Source organism: Sminthopsis crassicaudata, chromosome 2 (genome assembly GCF_048593235.1).
Source record: "Sminthopsis crassicaudata isolate SCR6 chromosome 2, ASM4859323v1, whole genome shotgun sequence".
Classification (NCBI taxonomy): domain Eukaryota; kingdom Metazoa; phylum Chordata; class Mammalia; order Dasyuromorphia; family Dasyuridae; genus Sminthopsis; species Sminthopsis crassicaudata.
In genome coordinates, this window is record NC_133618.1 from 608374132 (window position 1) to 608396268 (window position 22137).

Sequence of the window (22137 nt, forward strand, 5' to 3'; positions counted from 1 at the left end):
ATACAAATATCTTAGAATCTTCACAGGGTTGTTATGAAGATCAAATGTAAGAAGACACATGATGCATTTTGTTAATATTTAAGTGCTACATAAATACCAGCTACTATCATTATAATTTCTCAACCTTTTCTCCATCCCTAGCACTGAGAAACATATATTTTTTTCCATTCTCACTCTCTACTTTTCACTGTGTCCTAGCTTCTTGCAGGTCTTAGTTCTTGGTCCCATTCAAAGGATGGATCCAGTTAATACTTTATACCTGTCCTGGCCCAGATATTCTACCTTTGATAGAGAGAAATGGAATCATCCAATTCTCCCCACTGAGAAGTGATTTACAATTTTTACTGTAAAGTGACAACTTTACAACATTCAGTCACAATTCCAAGATTTTGAATCACGGTAATTATTATTAAAATTATAACTATGTAACCAGGTACCTCAGGAATGAATTATACAAGTTAAATATTCAAAGGTGTATTAAATTGTCTTAAAATGAAAAAAAAATTATGTTGACTTTGGCCCCAAGAACTGAAAGAAAGGTAGCAGGAACTAGGAGACTTCTAAGATCATATAGAAAGGGATTCTGGTGGGGAGAGGGAAATATCAGTTTCCTAAATTCCAGCAAGAGAAATGAAGTGTATGAATCAAGTTGAAAAGGCCCTAAATCACCCTCTAGAATCTCGTCTTATTTTCCTATCTTCTTCACCTTTCACACCTACCTGATCTGCTGATGCTCCAGTAGCTGATCTCAGCTTGTATTTGGATCTTTGGCTCACATGGTCCACATCCCTCAATTCTATTTAGCCTTTTGGTTTGGTTTTGGTATCTCCAATTGAGTTCTTCAGCCTGGCACTTAGCACATCCACATTCCTTTTTGATACATCAGCACAAGAAACTCAGTATCTTCTTGGTATGCTATGCTTGGCTTCTGTTACTCTCTTTTCTGGAGTGAGCCATAGGTTTCCACCCTCCAATTCCCAGGCTAGAAAGCCATGTCTTGCTGCCATCTACTTCTGGGACGTGACAGAAAAGACATTTGCCCTTACCCATAGTACATGGTTCCCTCTTTTATTTAACCACAAAATTGCTGAGTCTGCTTATTTGCCATGTCTTGTACTGCTTAAAGATCCAACACATTCAGAAAAGAAGGAACAGAGGCTCCATTCAAGAAAAGGTCCCATTTGCTCTTTTGCAAATATATAGACTAAACACATCCAACTGACAACTATCATCTAATCATGAATCAACTTCCCCCTCCCCCCAAGGTTAGTGTCAAGACATTTTGCTGAAAAATGAAATAACTTCCAAAGGACAGTGTGAAAGACATTAATTGCCTTCTTGTTCAAAACAGATCTCTTTTCTTGTCTGCATTCAATGAACACCCATAAGAAAAGAACCAAGACATGAACTTGATGTAAAGAGAAAATATGCCAGGGAATGGCCCCAACTTGGCTGTTACCTCAGTGTCCTTCAGAGTCTGGTCTCTAAATGTTTCTGGCCCAGAAATACAGCTCTAGATTTATAAAAAATGCATTCAACTTCTCTTATTTGCCCAAGGGACATGTCTTCTCTCTAGTAGGACCAGTTCAGGGATTCCTCCAATGCTATAGAGCTGTCCACTCAAGTCTCTATGGCTTCCAACTTGGTCTTGGAGCTGCTCACAGAGCAGCCTTTGTTGTGAATCATCTCAGAGGCTACCCAGTTTCCTGATGCCCTTATTTTTCCAAAGAGAACTATAAGATTCCCTCGAGCAGACCCTCTCTAGTTTTTATTTGGCCATCTTAATTCTGGCTGATGAATACACCTGGGATCACAGGACCAGAGACTTGATCATCGATTTCAAACCCTTTCATTATAGAGCTGAAGAAAATTAGAACCGGAGAAATGGAACTACTTATTCAAAGTAGTTAATTAACTATCCCAGAGATAGTTAATTTATCTATCTCTAGGTTTCCTCAGGTTTTTTTTCTTGTTTATTACAAAATCAGTCATCAGCAAACACAAACATTTCAATGTACAAAAAAAAAAAAAAAAAAGAACACAAGGTTTGTATAAGAAACTTTTGACCTTTAATACGTACAATATGTTTTTAAGTACCTATATTTAATTTAATAGGGTAATAAAACTGTTCTATTTGTTTGTGTTCTCTTTTGTACTAGGACATGAGACATTTTTAATATGTCTTGAAATAATTGTTGAGGCAAAGGTTTTTGAAAAGGTCTTGCTTATTTTTAATTTGGATGGTGTGAAATAGAGTGCTATCTGAGCAAAAGGAGACAGAGAAATTTCAAGGATAACCTAGATTGGTCTTTACTTCAGGGTCTCTGAATCTTTGGATCATAAATGATTACTTTAGTGAGCCCTCTGAATTTCTTATACCCTGTGGCAATTATGAGGAATCCTAACAACAAAAATTGTATTTGATAATGTATAATACATATGTATAATAATAGCAAACATTTATACAGCACTTATAGGTCAGGAATTGTGCAATTATTATATCTTTTGATCCTCATAATGGCTTGGGAGGTAGGTGCTATTATTAGCCCTATTTTACAGGGTCACACAGCTAGTTAGTGTCAGGGGCAGCATTTAAACTCAAGTCCTCCTGACTCTATGTTTAGCACTAGTGGACTAAATGACTGCTCCAAATATAACAATGAATAACCTGTGCTACTGACCTGCCTTAAGTGATTTTATTTTCAATTTTTTCATGCATTTTAAAATGTTTTATTAATGTTCTCTCTTATTATTATTTTTTGGGGGGTGGGTAACTACTACTAGCCATTTTCCTACCATCCTTGCCCCAGAAGCTGGCCTATGTAACAAATTTTATACATCCCAACAAAGCAAATCAACACATTGGCCATGTGTGAGGTTGTATCTCATTCTGTTCCTAGAATCTGTTACTTCTGTGGCACTAGGTGGGAAGCATCTTTCATTATCATCTAGCTTTTCTTTCCAAGACTGAATACAAGGGCAGAGCTTGGTCAATCATTCTTGTGTGTCACGAGTACCCTGGACAAGGCCACTTTATACCTCATCAAGGAGATATCAAGTCCCAACTGCTATTTTTGTTAACAAGGAATTAACCTTGACAAGAAGTAAACCTTGTTAAGGGATATTTAGAGAAAGGCTTTGTCTCTGTGCGTGCACTTGCGCGCGCACACACACACACATACACACACACAGTATGTGGTATATACATACAAATATATGTGTAAGTGTATATATAAACATATATGTATATAGTATGTGTGTGTGTTTTTCCCTAGTTAATACTCCTCCAGGCACAATGGTCTATAGTCCCAGTTCTGAGTATTTTTCTGGGGACCTGGGAAGGCAAAATCCCATCAAAAAGCTCACTTACTCAAAGAAGCAACTTCTTGTATTCTTTCTTATAGACCTTGCCTAATATCTTAGAGTCTACAATGAAATTCTTTTAATGACATCCCTTGTATATTCTTTATTAACTGCCCAAAACAGCAGACCTTTGTAAAAATCCATCTCTCTCCTAAGTGGGTAGCCCTAGAATTTACACCCTTAACCAATACATAATTGGACAATGTTTTTTTAGCCTTACACTTTGCCTTGGTGCTTATCTTAAAGAACAGTTATCTAAAAAGCAAAATTAACAAAGAAATGCCAGGCTCAAGAAAAAAAATATTGAGGGCTACTAAATTTCCTTCCCCCCCCACTATAAGCATTAGTAAATGTTAGCAGCCCAAACTGGAACAGGCAAGCCCCCAAAATGTGCAGAGCTATGGCTCAGAAACTCTGGCTCTCCCAAGTACCTCAGGTTGAGATGAAAACTCATTGTCGAGGAAAATGAAGTATTTTCATTATTTGTAAATTCAAATATGAGCCTTTTCAATTTTTGGTCAAATGAAACAATTCCTGTCCTATATTCTATGTGTTGTGATTACATAGGAAATCAATGTAAGTGTGTGTGTGTGTGTGTGTGTATGTGTGTATGTGTGTGTGTGTGTGTGTGTGTATGATAAAGATCTAGATATAAAATAAATTTTGGTTAGGAGAATGAGTCAAAAGAAAGAATAAATGAGAAATACCCAAGATTAAACTTGGACCATATAAATGCCAATCTGCAAACCTATACCCCAAATTATGATATAAAGAGAAGCAATGTAGGGTTCTGACTCATTAAGTCAATGAATTGAATTCATTCTCTTGGATCAGAATAAAGGTGGAGAATCTTGGTGGTTATTCTTTCAGCATTTCATATGTACCTCATATAGAATTTAATGTAAATTATAATACAAATACCTTCAATAAGTCTCCAATTACAACCCTGAAAGCCCCTCGAGGTCAAGAATCATGTAGCTTGATATCCTGTCAAATACCTCTTCCAGGGTCTTCCCCATAGCAGGCGCTTAGTGAATGACTGTAGGATTGAATTTAATACTTTCATAACTATCTGTTAGCCAAATGAATCAAATCCACTATCAGTATTTACTATCTGAGGGTTACAAGTATAAGACGTAGTTTTCTGCTTCAAGGAGCTTATCTAACTAATTGGAGAGACAAATTAAACAATGATGAACCATACTAAGGGCTTTGAAATAAACAATGAAAAGGCTATGGCTGCTAGGACACAGTTAAAGAAAGCAGATGAAAAACACATTGAAGGGTCTTACTAGGGAAGTTCTAGAAATGGCTTAGAGAGCCTGGAGAACCAGTACCAGCCAGAGAAATCCCCTTTCTTATTGAAGATCACAGTTAAGAGAGATATTAGAGGTTATCTCATTAAAATTCTACCTAAAATACAAAATCTCTCTACAACATCTCCAACAACTAATTCTCCAATTGATTTTTTAAAGACTTTCAATGTCAGGGAACTTACTACTTATCAACCCCTTTTTATAATAGCTCCAAATACCAGGAATTTCTTACATTGAAATAAAAAGTCCTTTAGTAATGTCCACTTATCAATCCTACTTCTGCCTTCAGGGATAAATCAGAATAAATCTAATGCCTGCTTCATAGGAGGAAGTTAATTTGATTGATAATAAATTCAGACAAGGAGCATGCTACTCACATTTGGAGAATCCTTTAAGGTATATGAAATTCTGTTCCACAAAAGCTGTTGGAGTGTGTTAAATTATTCCTAGGAAGCCATGCTATCAGACAGCTCAAAAGTACAAAGATATATAACCATGAATTTTTCTCACCTCCTTAAAATATTCTTTAAAGGTTTTCTTAAAAATAACTGTTCTTTATTAGAATAACTAATCTTAAACGGTCAGCAGGCATTTCTTAAACATATACTATATGTCAAAATGACAAATAAGTTCATAAATTAGTGATTACAATGATGCTGATATTCTTTCTACTATATAACACATCACAACCACCCATGACTTCTCGTTCTGAATAATTTTTGTACATGTCTTTCCATAAATCCTAGATGGAGAAGAAACAAAACACACTTTAGACTTTCTCTGGTTCTTTTACACTTTGTGGATTCCAGCACTTGGGTTTTTGCTACCCTACCATCACTATCATAGGCACAGAGGCAAGATATACCAGCAGTCCCTCAGGAAGGAGAAATGGAAATGTTTCCTTAAGGTGTGCTGGTATACCTGGTCCATGCTCTATGAATACCTATTTACTTTTCTGGTCACACTTGTTGATTATTATGCCTTTTACACTACTTCTCTTGTGAAAGCTCTTGAGGATAATGCATTTCAACCTAATTCTAATGACTGGGATTTTTCCCCCATTATCCATACAACCACCACAGGAAAATATTATTAAATATATACATATATATATGCATATACCCACTGGGATCAGTTTTTCCAAATATGATGTAAACAAATCTTTTCCTCTTACTCAATTTAAAGACCAGTTCACTGTTCACATTCAGAGCCTGTCTTTAGGCACTGGCGAATTACCCAAGTGGATGGCCAATATAACTTTTTGTCATACCAAATTCTTCATTCATTTTGTTTTCCTATATTGATTATATGGCTAGTCTCTTGAGCAACTATAGATCTCATTGCAGAGGCCCAGTGAAATTCTGGTACTCCACAAAATGAAAAAAATGACATTCCCAAATAGGAATTTCAATACTTTTTCCACTTACCCTTCACTTTTCCTTTATTACCTTGTCCTAAATCCTTAACTTCAAGTTACATGTTCCTCCTGGGAATCTGCCCCCAACTTTCAGGTTCCAAACACCCCCAGGATGATAATTTGTTAGCAGCCAGCAATCTTCTCTCAGGCTGAAGACACAAGCTATCTATTCATTCTAGTCTTTTCAAGCTAATTAAAGGAATGGCCATAATTTTCTTTACTAGTATTTAGACTGTCCGCTTCCTTTCTCTACATGCAGCAGAAGTGAAAAGCAGAAGAAAATAGCTAAATAAAGGTTTCCATAGAAACATAACTACTGGAAGGGAACCAGATGAGGGAGCTCCAGGAAGCAAAGCTAAGGAAGGAAAGAAACTAGTTAGATTTGCCAGGGAAATCCACCCCCTCCCCCACTTATGGGAAATTATAGCAATGTTAAATAGACTCAAAAAACTATCTAATGCAACCTCCTCATTTTACATATGATAAAAATAAGATTGAAGACTATTAAAGAACTTGGTCCAAATCATATAGTTAGAAAATGAGCCAGGATTAGAACTCAGTTCTTTTGACTTTTTAAAAATAAATTTTTATCTAGGCTTTTTGCTTTTATATGATCTATATTTTGGTTTTTCCTCTAAAGATATTCTCTTTTATGCTTATTTTGAATTTATTTGGTCACCTAATTTTAAATTGCATATTCAATTTATTTATCCTCTCTTTTTCTGTCTTGCTAAGCTAAGCTTTTAGTAATATCCTTTAATTTGGAAACTGTTTAGCTGCATCCCAGAAATGCTACAATGTTTTATTATCATTATATCTTTTGCATACTTAATAATTATTTCTATAATCTGTTATTTAGCTCACTAATTTAGGATTTCATTATTAAATCTCCATTTAGGCATGTGTCTTTTGCTTGTGCTATATATAAATTACTATTTCTTCTATATTATAGTCATAAAAATGTGTTTAGTATATTTTTACATGTGTTTGTAATTTCTCTGTCTCTAATAAATGGTTTATTTTTGTAAAGATATCATGTGTGATAAGAAACATACATTCTTTACCACTCAGAAGATGTTCTAAATATTTTAGCTTTAAATTCTTCAATGGTTTGCTCAGTTCTATATTTTCTCTTTTGTCTAACTTTTGGTGAGATTTGTAAATGTCTGAGAAAGTAATATTTATTTAAGTAAAATTAATTGAAAGGACAAAATATTGACTTAAAAAAGATGAAAATAATAAACAAAAAGGTAAATAGATATAATTACCAAAGAAAGATTAAGAAGTAAAAATAAATTCCCTTGTATATAGTAGATATTTTACTTTATTTTACAAGACAATCAGGGTTAAGTGACTTATCCAGGATCACACAGTTAATAAGTGTCAAGTTTCTTAGGCCACATTTGAACTCAGGTCCTCCTGATTCCAGGGCTATCCATTGGGTCACCCAGATGTCCCTTTTAATGGTTACTTTAAAGAAAGAAAAAGACTGAGCTATAGGATTAAAACAACAAATAGAGACCCTGAAAAAGAAAGGAAAGAAGGGAAGAAAGTTAAAAAAAAAAAAAAGAAAAAGAGAGAGGGAGAGAGAGAGAAAGAAAGAAAAAAAATTACCATAGATGGGGGTAAGGATGTATGCAGAAATAGGAGAGATGAAGATAGAAGATCAGAACTTAATTAATTGCCATAGACTAAACCCCTCAACCCACTTATAGAGGAATCATTGTATTTAGTGGATAGAAATGTAAAGTGGGAAAGTCTATAAATAGGAAGAGAGAGTAAGAACTGTGCCATTATCAAGTCTATGGATAAACAATCAAGGAATGATTATTATAGTTTTCTCTCAGAAAGAAGAAATACTGCAGGAAAATAGTGAAAATGACAGAAGAGATGGATTGAAACTGGGGAATTGAATGGAGAAATTCTCAAATTAAGCCAAGGGAAAGTAAAAACCCCTATGATGGAAGAGCTGTATGTCTTGAATGAAAAACGGGAACATCACAATAGGTTTAATCAGAAGTAGGAGTGAGGAGTTGGTACCTTAGGAAACTACCTTTTCTGAGAAAATGTTGTGCCTCCATGGACAATCATTTTGTTCCAGGAAATTATCCTAGTTCCTAAAGGCAGATGGCAATCAAAAGGGTGGAGGGGATATGAGCCCAGGGATTAGGTATGCTGAGGGCAAGGGCTAGAATTGGACTTCAAAGTTTGAGATAATGGTAATGTCAACCATAGAACCCTGCTTCTATCTAAATCACTTCCTTTTTAAATTGCCTCTTCTAAGAATGAACACTAGTAGAAGCAAAGGAAAATGCATCAAGACCTATAAAGGCAATAACAAATTGGAGGAGGGATTGAAAATGTACTACTTTAGAAATTTTAAAGCCACACGGAATGAAAAGAGAAATTTCTTTGGAAAAAAAAGAGACTAGCAAACACAAGTAGTTGGAGGAGGAAGAAAGGAATGAAAAGTTTTGGACTAGACACATAAGTGACATAAAGGGGAAGAAGAGAAAAGAACAAGAAATAAATAAGCTAAATAAAAGAAAGAGAATTCAATAATTCAAATACAACTCAAAATTAGGGAAAAGTTTAACAAATGGGAGTAGGCAGAGAGGGGGTATCTATAGGTAAGATTGCATAAAAATATTTAAAGCAAAATCACTAGAGTGGGTTGCCATATCCTTCTCCAGTGAGTTCTCATTTTACAAATGAAGAACTGAGACAAAGAAGGGTTAAATAGCTTGTCCAGGATTACATAGTTATTAAGTGTCTAAGGTTGGATTTGAACCCAGATCTTCCTGACTCCAGGACCAGTTCTTATTATACCATTTATGTGCCCCATACATATGTAGCATTCATTACATATATCTTTAATATTTACTTATATTATTGTATTGCTTATTGTTTTTGAATATAATTTCCTTGCTTATTTTTATTGATAATATAATTTTTTTTTTGCTTTATGTAATAACAACATTGTAATTCCTGGCTTGTTTGTTTTTGTATAAATATGCAAAATATATGCTATTCTAGCATCTCATTTTGATTCTCTGATGTTAATTATAAACAATAGATTGTAGGATTTTGTTTTCTTACTCATTTTCATATTCTTTTGCTCCACTGTATTGTTTAAGTTATTTACCTTTCAAGTTATAAGAATTACATTTGTATTTTCCTCCATTTTCCCTTTAGTATTGCTTTTCATTTTTGCATGTGTATGCACACACACACATACATATATATATATATACATATGTGTATATGTATATATATACACACAAAAACAATCTGTATATATACATTTCATTCTATTAAAAGAGGAAATGTCAGAGTACCAAGTTTGTTGTGGAAGAAGAAATCAGAAGGCCTCTCATCTCAAAGAATGAGTGAATCTAAAGTTAATCCATCACTCTCACCCCCCCCTCCCCAAACAAAGCAAAACAAGAAAAGCTTAGCAGGCATTAACAGGGAAATCTCAGAAGAAGAATTTCCATTTTTCCTTCCTGACAAAGCCCTGACCTGCTGCTCTTAACGCAAGTGACCATCTATCTCTTAAAAATATAACAAGTACTCATTGAAGAAGTGTTTAGTTCCTGACTTCAAGATGAATATTTATCTTGAACAATAAACTGAATGGTTATATCAAATATTTTTAAATAAGTATTAGTTTCATGATCTGGTAACAATAAAGAATTGATTGTTAGAAAAGCAAAGGACTTTCTTGATCTTCTCATAGCATCCTTTTACCAGATGAAGATCATAGGCTGCCTGAGCAGTGAAAAGGGCATAAGTTTCATTGAGTATTAGTTCTAGTGATCATGCTGGGTAAATAAATACAGTTGGGATAAAGAAGAAGTGCTCAGGGGCACCCATTCATACTTCCTCATTACTCATTTAGAGTGATAGAATCACAGAACCTTAAGAGCTGAGAGAGGATCTGGCTATCATCTAATCTAGTCCAGGAAGTTTAGCATCTGGGAACTTTTTTTGAAAAAATATTTTGGTAACTTCATTTCAATATAATTGGTTTCATTTGTAATCCTATTTATTTTGTATTACACTTTTAAAGACCTTGCTCTGTATAGGCTGTAGCAGATGGCTGCCAAAGGGGTCCAGGGCACCAAAAATACTCCTGATCAGTCCAATTTTCTTCTTTTTCTTAGATGAGAAAATGGACATCCAGAGAAGGGACATGTCCTACCTAAACACAAGTAGCTAGTGACAGGTCTGGGTTTGGAAACCAATTGTATTTGATTTTTAGGTCAGTGTTTCTTCTCCTTATATTATGCTTCCTTTCTACAAAAATTTGCAAAATAGATATTAGGAGAGGGAGAGAGGGAGGGAGGGAAAAGAAGAGAGAGAAGGGGGAGAGGGAGGAGGGGGTGGGAGAAGGGGAGGGAAAGGGAGAGGGGGGAAGGGGACGGAAAGGGAGAGGGGGGAGGGGAGGAGGGGGGAAGGGGAGGGAAAGGGAGAGGGGGGAAGGGGAGGGAGGGGGAGAAGGAGAGACATGGCAAGAAAGCAAAAATAATCTACTTTTCATCTTTCACCTGAAGCTAGGTATCTCATGTTAAAGAAGCCTCAACAATGACAAACCTTTGCAATTAAAGGAAAGAATAAATCAAACTTCTTAATGGATTATTATGATGATAATTATCTAACTCTATATGAGATCCTCAGAAAATCTCAGCTCCCCAGAGTCAAAGATTACATGTGAAGACTATCAAAGAAGTAAAAGTATTCCTTATTCCAATATACATTTTTTATATAGCAGAGAAGCCTGACATCTGACTAAAAAGTTCTTGAAAACCAGAAAAGTAGTTTAAATAGAAAGAAATAAAGGCTAGGATTTTACATCAATCCAAGTTCAAAAAGCATTGAACCAAAGACCCAGATTCAAATCCCAACTTTGCCAAACAAGCTATGTGACTTTGGCTGTCATTTCTGTCTTAATCTCCTCATCTGTTAAAACAATAACAAATAAGGGTAGTGAATGTGATAATCCCTTCTAAGACTGACCCAGAAAGCTTTGCTCCTAAATCAGGAATTTTTGACCTTTTCTGTATCATGGCTATTGTAAATAGTTTGGTGAAGTCTATAGAGCCTTTCTCCAAATCATGTTTTTAAATGCACAAAATAGAATATATAGAATTACAAAGGAAACCGCTTACAGCATACAGGTAAAAATATTTTTTTAAAAATTCATAGACCCCAAGTTAACAGCTGCTCTAAACTCTAAACTATTTCATAGCTGAGCACAGAGAGATGAGGAGGGATATGATTTCATTGGTTTACAAACTCTTAATTAAGGGAACAGAGTAGCTCAGCAGCTTCTTTGAAATGCAAATTCTCATAGAGGTGCTCTGAAATGACTTGTCCAGGATCACACAGCCTGTAAGTGTTTGTCACAGGTGATACTCAAACCCAGGTCTTTTCAGTTTCAAAGCTGCCCCTCATGAGTAATCAGTTTGAAAAGTACAAATTTTCCCTCTAATTAGAATATGATTAATTGATGCTTTTTGTCAAGATCCATGGCACCCCTAAACATTCATTCAATCACCCACAAATCTATTGAACACCTGCCATACTTGAGGTATTGTTCAAATCTTTTGTTAGAGCTAAAATTCAGAATTACAGAAATTCTGAACAGAAACTGTTTCAAGCTGTCCAAGAAAAGGGTGGTAAGAACAGGGATGGATACAAAAGGAAGGAGAATGTGGGTGAGGGAGGGGGAGAGGGGTGTGTGTGTGTGTGTGTGTGTGTGTGTGTGTGTGTGTGTGTGTGTATGGGGAGGAGTATGTTTTTGGAAGGAGTTTGTATGTGTGTAAGCACATGGGCTTCTTTTTAAAACATATGCAACAATTACAAGATTCCTTCACAAAAAATAACTTTATAGCTCTTCATCTGGCTTTTTATATTCTACAGAGAGCTTTGCTATTTTGTTGGGTTCCACAAACGTGCTTTCTTTCTGAAGCAAAACCAGGTTTAAAAGCACATAATTATAAACATTTTCCTCTTTTCATTTAATAGTAGAAATACAAAGAGTAAAGACTTCCTCTGAAGCAATTGCTTTCTAATGCAGAAGGTACATTACCCACTAGAAATAAAGGTGATTGAGAGATAAAAATGAAAATCAACCCTTCCCGGAGTCTGAAATGTAAAAACCTTCATCTCAGAGTCTGGCTAACCCTTAGCCAACAATAAAATATCAGAGGTCAGCATTCAATTTAATATCTCCCACAGTGCCTGACCAAAACATGCTCATTCATTCATTCATTCATCCATCTCATGGATGCTACCTGCAAAAAGTACCTGGCAAATTCTGAAAGGCCCCACACTTCTGTGATTGAATATATTAAAGAAAGGTGATGGAGAGCCTTGGTGCAGTAACTTCAATTACTGGAACCTGAAATAATATCATTTAACTACAAAAGATACACAATACTTGCGATGGAAAATACTCACTTTCCTAATCCAAGGTTTATTAGACTGGAATCCAGCAAGCTGAGGAAGGTCTGGAGGGAACAGGAATGTAGAGACTAAATAAGTAAGCCATCAAACAGAAGAGAGCTCTTTCTTCAGAGCCCTCAGCAGTAGGCATTTACTCATTTAACACAGAGAGGCAGAAAAAGCTTTTCCTGAGGGGTGCCAGAGGGGGAAACCCTGCCCTGGTGATTTTAACTGAGCACAGCCTTTAACAGTCAGAGTGAAACCAGCTGCTGAAGAAGGCAAAGGCTGACCAAGTCAGAGTCCCATAAATTCTTTGGCAAGGAAAAATAAATTTAGTGGCAGCAGCGGAGCAGATCACAGAAGGTTAGCACTGAGGGGGGAGCCTTAGACATTATCCGTTTCATCCCTTTCATCGTAGGAGATCACAGAAGGTGAGAGCTGATGGGAGCCTTTAAGAAATCATTGCTCCATCTACCTCATTATACACCTGGAGAAACTGAGGCCCAAAGAGAAGTAACTGGTTGAAGCATATATGGCTTGTAAGGGTAAGATCTGGGCCGGGGACAGGGTTCTTTTCACTGTACTGATGTCCAGACAGAACAATCATCCTTGCTTACAATTACCTCCTGGTGGTTAATCCAGTGCTCTTTCTGCTAAATCACATTTGTGGTTGTTCAATTATATCCAACTCTTCATGACTCCTTATGGGATTTTCTTAGCAAAGAGTGATTTGCTGTTTCTTTCTCCAGCTCATCTTTGCAATTGAGAAAACTGAGGTAAACAGGGTTAAATGACTTGTTCTGAGTCACACAACTAGTAAGTACCTAAGGCTGAATATGAATTCTGGTAAAATCTTATAGAAAGGACAACTATAACAATTATGAAACTATTCTAAGTCACCACCTGAGCCCAACCTACCTTTCATAGATACTTCATACAAATATACTTCAATTGCACATTACTCCCTTCCTACACATTGCAGTCCAGCCAAACTGTTCTTACTGTTAGTCTATATGTACAGCACTCCATTTCCCACTTCTATGATTTTGCAGTGGTTGCCTCCTATGTCCTTAGCCCTCTCATTCCCAATCCCCATTTTCTTTGAAGGATTAGATTAAGTATCACTTTCTACCAGAAGCCTTTCCTGAGCCTCCCAGCTGCTGGACCCATCCCTCCAAAATCACCTTGCATCAAGTTTGTACATATGTTGCACATGCCTCTGTAGATAAATAAATGACAGATAATTAGGTAAAAGGTAGATGATGGAAGATAGAGGACAAAAAGATGAATAGAAGAGGAAAAGGGAGCTAGCTAGCTAGCTGATGATAGATGATAGAAGACAGAGGACAGATGAATGAATAGATGACAGAATTTAAGAGAAATAGGGAGGTAGATGATAGGAGATAGATAATAGATGATAGAAAGATATAGAAATAGGGAGCTGGCTAGCTAGCTGGGGGGTAGATGATAGAAGATAGAGGACAGATAGATAAATAGATGATAGAATGATAAGAGAAATAGGGAGTTAGGGAGATAGGGAAGTAGATGATAGAAGATAGAGGGCCAAAATAGACAATAGAATGATAGAGAAATAGGGAGCTGGCTAACTAGTTGGGGGGTCAATGATAGAAAATAGAGGACAGATAGATGAATAGATGTTAGAATGATAAGAGAAATAGGGATATAGGGAGGTAAATGATAGAAGACAGAAGAACAAAATAGACAACAGAATGATAGAGAAATAGAGAGTGGCTAGCTGTAGGATAGATGATAGAAGACAGAGGATAGATAGATGAATAGATGATAGGGAGCTAGCTAGCTAGCTGTAGAAGTAGATAAGGAGGTAGATGACAGAAGATAGAAAAATAAATAGGTAGCTAGATAGGGCAGTTAGGTGGTATAGTACATAGAACGCCAGGTTTAGAGTCAGGCAGACTCTTGTTCTTGAATTCAAATCTGGCCTCAAACATTTACTAGCTGTGTGACCCTAGATGAAACACTTAAATCTGTTTGCTTCAGTTTTCTCATTTGTAAAATAAGCTGGAAAAGGAAATGGCAAAACACTCCATTATCTTTGTCAAGAAAACCTCAAATGGGGTCATGAAATCGGGTACAATTAAATAAAAAGACAACAACAATAACTGGTAAATAGATGAAGAAAAATAGAAAATGAATAGATGAAAGAAAGAGAGAGAGAAAGAAAGAAAGAAAGAGAGAGAGGGAGGGAAGGAAGGAGGAAAGTCAGGAGAGAGAGAGAGAGAGAGAGAGAGAGAGAGAGAGAGAGAGAGAGAGAGAGAGAGAGAGAGAGAGAGAGAGAGAGAAAGAGAGAGAGAGAGAGAGAGAGAGATTGATTGTCTAGAATATAAGCTCCTTGAGGGCATGGGATATTTCACTTTTGTCTTTGTCTTCTCCTGCACAGAGCCAGTGCATGGCGCAGAGTAGTCATTTAATAAATGCTTGTTGATTTGATGACTTTGTCATTTGTCTCTCTTTCATGAAAGCATAGATTATGGAAAACGCATCCTGCAACAAACTCTGTGGGAACATGCAGATAAATGGCATCCCTTGGTTGTGAGGGATATGTGAGGGAAAAAGTGCCAGCAAGTCTTGGTTACAAGCAATTCCTGCCCTACTTTTTCACAGCTGCAGAAGCATCCATACTCCTTCCAAGCCAGGCAGAAGGCCCTCCCTTCAGTTGGGCCATGCACACGGTGATCTGGTTCCCCTGACTAGTCTTCTAGGTTGATTCAATTGGGAAAAACTTTGAATGGTTTTCCCAGGCTGCTTACAAACATTCCATGTCTTATATGATTTTTTTTCTGCATCTAGGATCCATTTATGCTATACTCTACATCAGTGGCCCTCAAACTTTTTAAATAAGGGACCAGTTCACTGTTCCTCAGACTATTGGAGAGCCGGACTATAGTAAAAACAAAAACTCACACTCTGTCTCCGCCCCTCAGCCCATTTGCCATAACCCAGTGGGCAGAATAAAAGTCCTCAGCGGGCCACATCTGGTCCGCAGGCCGTAGTTTGAGAACCCCTGCTCTATATAATAAAGATGTTAGATGACAACTGATCAAGGAATGAATTGGCAAGGTATTTTTTTTTTTTTTTGCATGAAATACAGGGCCTGTGAAAAGGGCCTGGCAGGGTGAGCTTGCATATAAGAACTAAGCTACTGGATGATAGACTGAGGGATATAACAATGGCAGTCTAAATTAGACAATGGAGGGTTCGTTCCATGTCAGTTTATAAATGGTTATTCTACCATAGTGAATCATCCATGTTTTATAATTTTCATTAACCCTCCCTAAGTTCTATAATTCATTTTAGATCTTACACAGAATAGTGAAAATGGACAATAGATGGAGGAAACCAAAGGGGAGATATGCAGGTCGAACCCAAAGTTTGCCAAGAATGAACTTTGTCAGATAGCATGTGGTGTGCTAAGTGTAAGTGAACTTGACCATGGGGAGGAAGAGCTGTCTGCAGTGGCTTATCAGGTTATATAAAAAACAGGAATGATATTGTTCAAGAATCTGGTTCCTGTGTTTCTTCTCAGGGGTAGGTGAAGAAAAGGGAGACAATATACCCAAGAGCTCAAGGAATGTCTACAGGAACAAAGTGAATTAGGTTCCTTAGCTACAGGATTGAGAAGTGGAAGATACATTAAAATAATTTTATTATTTTTTAGTCTTGGTTTATAATGCATCAGAGCAGTCAATGTGCTGTCCAAAGATAAGGGATTGATTATACTTTTTTCAGAAGCCATCTAGTCCAATGCCTTCTTTATCAAACCCCAGAAAGGTCAGGCACTTGTCTAAGCTTATATGGATAATAAGAATCGAGGGTGAGATCTGAATACTTTATTTCCACACCTTCTGACTTCAAAGCTAGTGATTCCCCATGCCAATAACAATGGTAGAAATAGTAATAACAGTAGCTGAAATTTAGATAACACTTTATGGTGGCCAAAGTGTACTTTACTACATGAATCTCATCAAGGTTTCAGAACAATTTTGTGAAGTAGATAGGACAGGTATATTTATTTCCATTTTACAGATTAAAAAACTGAGGTTGATCGCTCATGACTTGCCCAAGATCAGATGCTAGCAAATATGGGAGGCAAGATTCAAAACCAGATGTGTTCAAGCCTCTAGTCTGGTGCTCTCCACCAGCTACCCTCACCTTTAGAGACAAGTAGATAGGCTGGGTAGGTCCAGTTCATCCTCCATTCAACCACCCAAAGTGTAGATCTGACCAGGCCAGCCCCTCCTTCATATCTCTAATTTATCCCATATGTACTTTGTACAGAGTTGTTTGCAAATTGTTCCCTCCCTCTAGACCATGTACTCCTTGAAAGTAGGGATGATTTTTTTTGCTTTTCTTTGTATATTCCCAGTGAAATTCTGGGCACATAGTAGGTACTTAATAAATGTTTTGTTCACTGAACTTGACAGTTAAAGGAGGGATTCTATCTCCTCCTGAGCACAGAGATCCATTCCTATAAGAAAGTGAAAAAAAGGCTGAGATATCAATGATAATAATTATAAATTGGTCAATTGAATGTGGTTGATAACCCTGGAAGTAGCATTTGTGCTTTATAATCAGATATTTGAGTTGTGCTTTCTGTACATGAAAAACTATGTCTTCTTCCTTTCCTAAGTAAATTTACACTGAGTTATTTCTTAAAAAATAAGTTTTGTAAATAAAATCGAAAAGGCTTACTTAGAGGTCATTTGGTCTGATTCTTGAATTTTACTTAAAAATGGCCCAGAGAAAGATGGTCACTTGTCCAAGGTCACATGACTAGAAATATTAAAAACTAAATTAAGGTTTTAAAAGTGGGACAGAAAATCTTTATGGTAACTTAAATGGAGCTCTGCCCCCATTTTTCTAGCCTGATGGAAAAAATAATTTAAAGATCACTATTTGCCTCACTGAATTTAGTGGCTACCAGGATAGTTGTAAAGATAACCTATATACTCATCTCAGACTACTGGGATTGGAAAGAACTTTAGAGATCACTAAGGTTAATTGGATTACTTTGCAGGGGAGGAGAGGAAGGCTGAGAGATGAAAAGTTTTGCTCAGGGTCACCCAAAGAAGCAAAGAGACACGTCTTCTCCTCTCCAGCCCATGCTCTTTACACTATGCCGTGATTCTTTTCATTAGCATTAGTCCATTTAGGGGACCCTTTGTCCATTCAAAATAACATTCAAAAAGGACTCTTTAGAGTTCTGAGAATTCTAGGCTAGCCCAGCAATCCTGAATTGCTGCTAGGCAATTGCAAGAATGTACATGGTTCTCAAGGGCCAAGAAAATGACAGAAGCACAGGGATCAATGGCAGGGTTTCCTGGTGTGGTGAGTCTGTTAAACACTGAACAGCTGGCAGAAGCTGATAAGAAGCTTCCCTCCAGGTGGAAGAGTGCTTAGTATGTATCTTTTGCTGTCCAAGTAAAGCATCCCCTTTGATCATGTACTAAAGGCCCTGAGTGCTTCATTGAGTCAAATAGAACAGATTTTGAGTCTCAGCTAGAAACAAATTGGCTTAATTGATCAAGGTCTAGCCTAAAGACTTCCTAATTGAGAAAAGGCCTACAGAGATAGGGAACTATAGGCTTTGGCCAACCGACAGTAAAATGGTTAGTTCCAGAGGGCAAAATTGAATATCAGGCCAGTACAGAACAGGCACAGAACAGTTAGCAGGCAGGCAAATTCATTGGATTGCTTGGTTTATTTATTGTTTGTAAACTAGAACTGAGGAAGCTCTTCCATTTTGTGTCAGGACAGTCCCCTATGACTAAAGTTTTCTTGTGTGATCTGTGAGAGTTGTAAGGATTGGAGGGTGGAAGAGGGAGGACCCTAGTAATACCAGCCCTGATGAAATTAGAGACCATGAGGCTCAAGAACTGCTCTTCCATGGGTTTGATGTTTTCCATCCTATTTGCTGAGCCCCATCTTGGAATCTCACAGCCATTCATTATCTAGGTCAGGGAGTGGATTGTGATAGACTACAACTTAATATAAGCACAGTGCAGCTGGCCACTGCTGATAAGGAACTTCCCCTGAGGTGGATGATCTGGGAAACAGACAGAAACTTTCAGAAAGGAAGCCATCTGGAAGGGAAAGATCTGTCCAAGAAGCAGATGATCCCAAGACTTGTCAGAAAAAACCTCCATTCCTGTGTAGGTTACTTTTGACCAGAATTACTGACCATGTCTTAGTAAACAATGGACCACCATAGGGAGCTGGGCTTATCCTATACCTTTGTGCCACTGTTTAATCTAAGCAATCATTTTCTCATACATTCGTGATCTAGAATGCTTTATTATATCAGAATAAGTCTGGGCCCAAGGAAACTTATTCTGATGAAAGAGGGAGCCATTGGAGACTATTAGTGCAATTTGTTGTTCAATCATTTTTCAATTGTGTCTGTCTGTGACCTCATTTGGGGTTTTCTTATTAAAGATACTGGAGTAGTTTGTCATTTCTTTCTCCAGCTCATTTTATAATGAATAACTGAGGCAAACAGGATTAAATGACTTGCCCAGAGTCACACAGTAAGTATCTAAGGCCAGATTTGAATTTAGAAAGATGAATCTTCCTAACTCCAGGTCTGGCATTCTATCCATGCTGCTACCTAGCTGCCCTTCTAATGTAATTAAGAGGGTTTTATGACCCACAATGAGATTATGAATTCAATACAGTAATAGATTTAGAAATGATAAATAGAGCAGCAACTCTGAGTTCTATTTCAGATGAGGAATGTGGAAATATAAAAGATAGCTGTTATATTTCCTTAATAATAAGATCTTTATTGATAGAATTTGAAATTTGTTTGTTACACTTACTAATATGTTGAATTCAATCTGAGGCTCCAAAATACAAAAAAGAATTTGGAAAATATGAAGAGAAGGAACAAGAAAAACAGATTAAAAGCTTGAAAATAAAATCATTAGCAAGATTAAATAACTTGGAGCCTAGTGAAAAGAAAGTCAAGGGCACACAACTGCTTTTGAATGTACAAATAATTATTTATAAAACATAGCAATCAACTGTAGTTGCAATCCCAGATTATTAGAGCTAGAAAGGACTTTGGAAATCAATGCCTTGATGAGTTCCCCCTAAGATAATAGAGCAAAACCTCAAATCTAGGCTCAAATTCTAGCTTTGATGCAACTATGGATATGTCACTTAATCACCCTGGGCCTCAGTTTCCTAATCTGTAAAATGAAGAGTTTGCATTAGATGCTCTGAGATTTTTGATCTGTAGATATATGTTTCTATGACTAGATTTCAATTAGGTAGAATCCAAAATTTTCAGTTCTCAATCAGAAATCAGAGAATCAGAATCTCAATGAGAATTTCTTTTCTAGGTTTCTGGCTTTGTTCTAAGAATAAAAAACAACACAACAAACTAATTTCAAGGATTTGTTACTCTAATAAAACCATGTCTAGGATAAAGTCTGTGTAGATTCAGTCTAGCCCTTAACTCAATTTTTATCTAGCTTCTAAAAGTACAGCTAAGGTGAAATCCCATGTGGAATTACTGGAAATAAGGACTATTGTTGCATGTCTTTTTCTGTTGATTTTTAAAACCAAGGTGATACTTTCTCTCTGGAAGTATCTTATTTAGTCATGTAAAAAATGTGATAATTAATGGTTCCTAGGGCATATAGCAGAGACACTAATTAATAAAAAATTATTTTATAATCATCAACAAACTGTTTCTTAGGAACTCTGCATTCTGGCACTCTGAGTTAGTTCTCTCCAAAGGTAGTTAAAAAGCCTTAGAAGTTGTCTAACTATAAAAACTAAAATAGGGATAAAAATTTAACCCCCATGATTATTCCCTCCAACTCTGTACTCTAACATGAATTTGTTTTCTATCCAAAAATATCCTCACCTTCATCACATATTCTAGTGGTTTTGTGAATTGTAAACCTCATTCAGTATAATTACAATCCATGTGAAACTTTCATTGACTGCCATTTTTTTAGAGGTCATGGGCTGAACCACTAAATGAATTAATGGTCTCTTTTAATATCTTTGAGAAGTAGACCAAGATGTATTTTTTTTTTTCAAATCTACTCCTTTAAAGAGACAAAGGCATGGAACATGTAACAATAAAATGTTGAATCCCCTAGTAGAAATGGATTCCTCCCTTTGTTCACTTAGTGATCTGAATGTTAACATATATGTCTTCCTTGGTCAAAGACTCTGTCATCTGCACATATGCTCTTTTTATTAACTGTCTTAGATGGCTAGATCTTCAATGGCAATGAATACTCTGTGTAATTTTCTGTGTATAGTGTCTAGCATTTTTCACCCCAGACCTACTTTAGATAAATCAATCAGGTAAAGTCATATAGTGTATTATTGGAAGAAATTCCAGTTCAGGCAGCACAGCCCCATTTTATCCAGTCTTTCAGGGCCAACCCCATGATTCTTCTATAGGTAAGTATAACTGAGCACACAAAGAGCCAGAGAGAGATTATTGTCTAAGACTAAGGTTTCTGCTGGCTCTAGGTCCAATTATAAAAACCAGCACCTCTTCTGGAACTGATATTAGAGACTAAAGCTTGCCAACTGAAAATGTCATTTTCCATTTTCAGGGCACAGAAAGCAAGTTCACTTTCAATTTTATCAGTTTTCACAGCTTAAATTCTACCAGTACCCAACCATTGTAATAATATCTACAAACTCTTAAAACTAGAGAGAATTCTCCAATGAATTGGAAAAAAACTTCAGAGGAAACTTTACTTTGGGATATAGATTTACCTGAAAAAGAACTATACAGAAACATTTTCCTAGGTTACAATCTACTGGAATGCAAAATGACCATTAATCTATTTTATCAAGCAGATAACTGTAACTAGTAATTCTGGGAACCAGGGAAAGCAGTATATTTTCTAATCAACTTTTTAAGATGATTTCAATGAGTATGAAGAGAGAAGCTGGGACACAAGAACACACTTTGGGAGAGATTCTCCCTCCCTCCCCCAAGGCTGCTCTCTAGGAGGCTAGGATGAGAAAAGGGATCCTACACCAGTAAGGGGACAAGGATTGAAAGATACCATGAAGCCATTGTTGTGGAGGTCAAACCAGGAGGAGAAAGCAGAGGGGATCTAGGAGGCAGAGAGAAAGCATGACAATTTTAACTAATAATAATTCTTGCTAACTCAGGCCTACGTTAAGTTCAATTGTTTCTATCTGCTGAAGGTGGATAAATGCTATTAGAATCCTGTAAATGTTGGTGCCTTAAGACAAATCCCAGTATTTCTATATTAGTTATGGCTCTAAAAAATGAATAAAACTGCATCATATACATTTTCCTATAATAGCAGCAAGCTTTATAAAGACAGAATATTTTACAAGCATTATTTCATATAAAATTAAAGCTGGAGAGGACACAGCTATCATCTAGCTTATCCCCATTTTATAAGAAAGCAAATACCAGGTAATTTGCCCACATTCACCTATAGAGAGGGAAATATGCATAAGTAGACATTTCAGCTTATCTAAAAGGATATAAAGCAGAAATATCAAGTCTGTGGTTTTTACAAAGAACTTCAAGTGATTGAT

At 36.6% G+C, this 22137-nt stretch overlaps 1 protein-coding gene across 4 annotated transcripts in view; it reads right to left on the reverse strand.

The window, feature by feature from the left end:
- Window positions 1-22137, reverse strand: part of SORBS1 (sorbin and SH3 domain containing 1) — a 291490-nt gene that overhangs the window by 164592 nt on the left and 104761 nt on the right. The window contains exon 3 of one of the 4 annotated variants that reach the window (XM_074295928.1): window positions 12562-12611. The exons of the other annotated variants lie outside the window; for them this stretch is intronic. Within the exon in view, the coding sequence (XP_074152029.1) occupies window positions 12562-12611 (50 nt within the window). The remainder of the gene's footprint in view (window positions 1-12561; window positions 12612-22137) is intronic. 4 annotated transcript variants of the gene reach the window in all.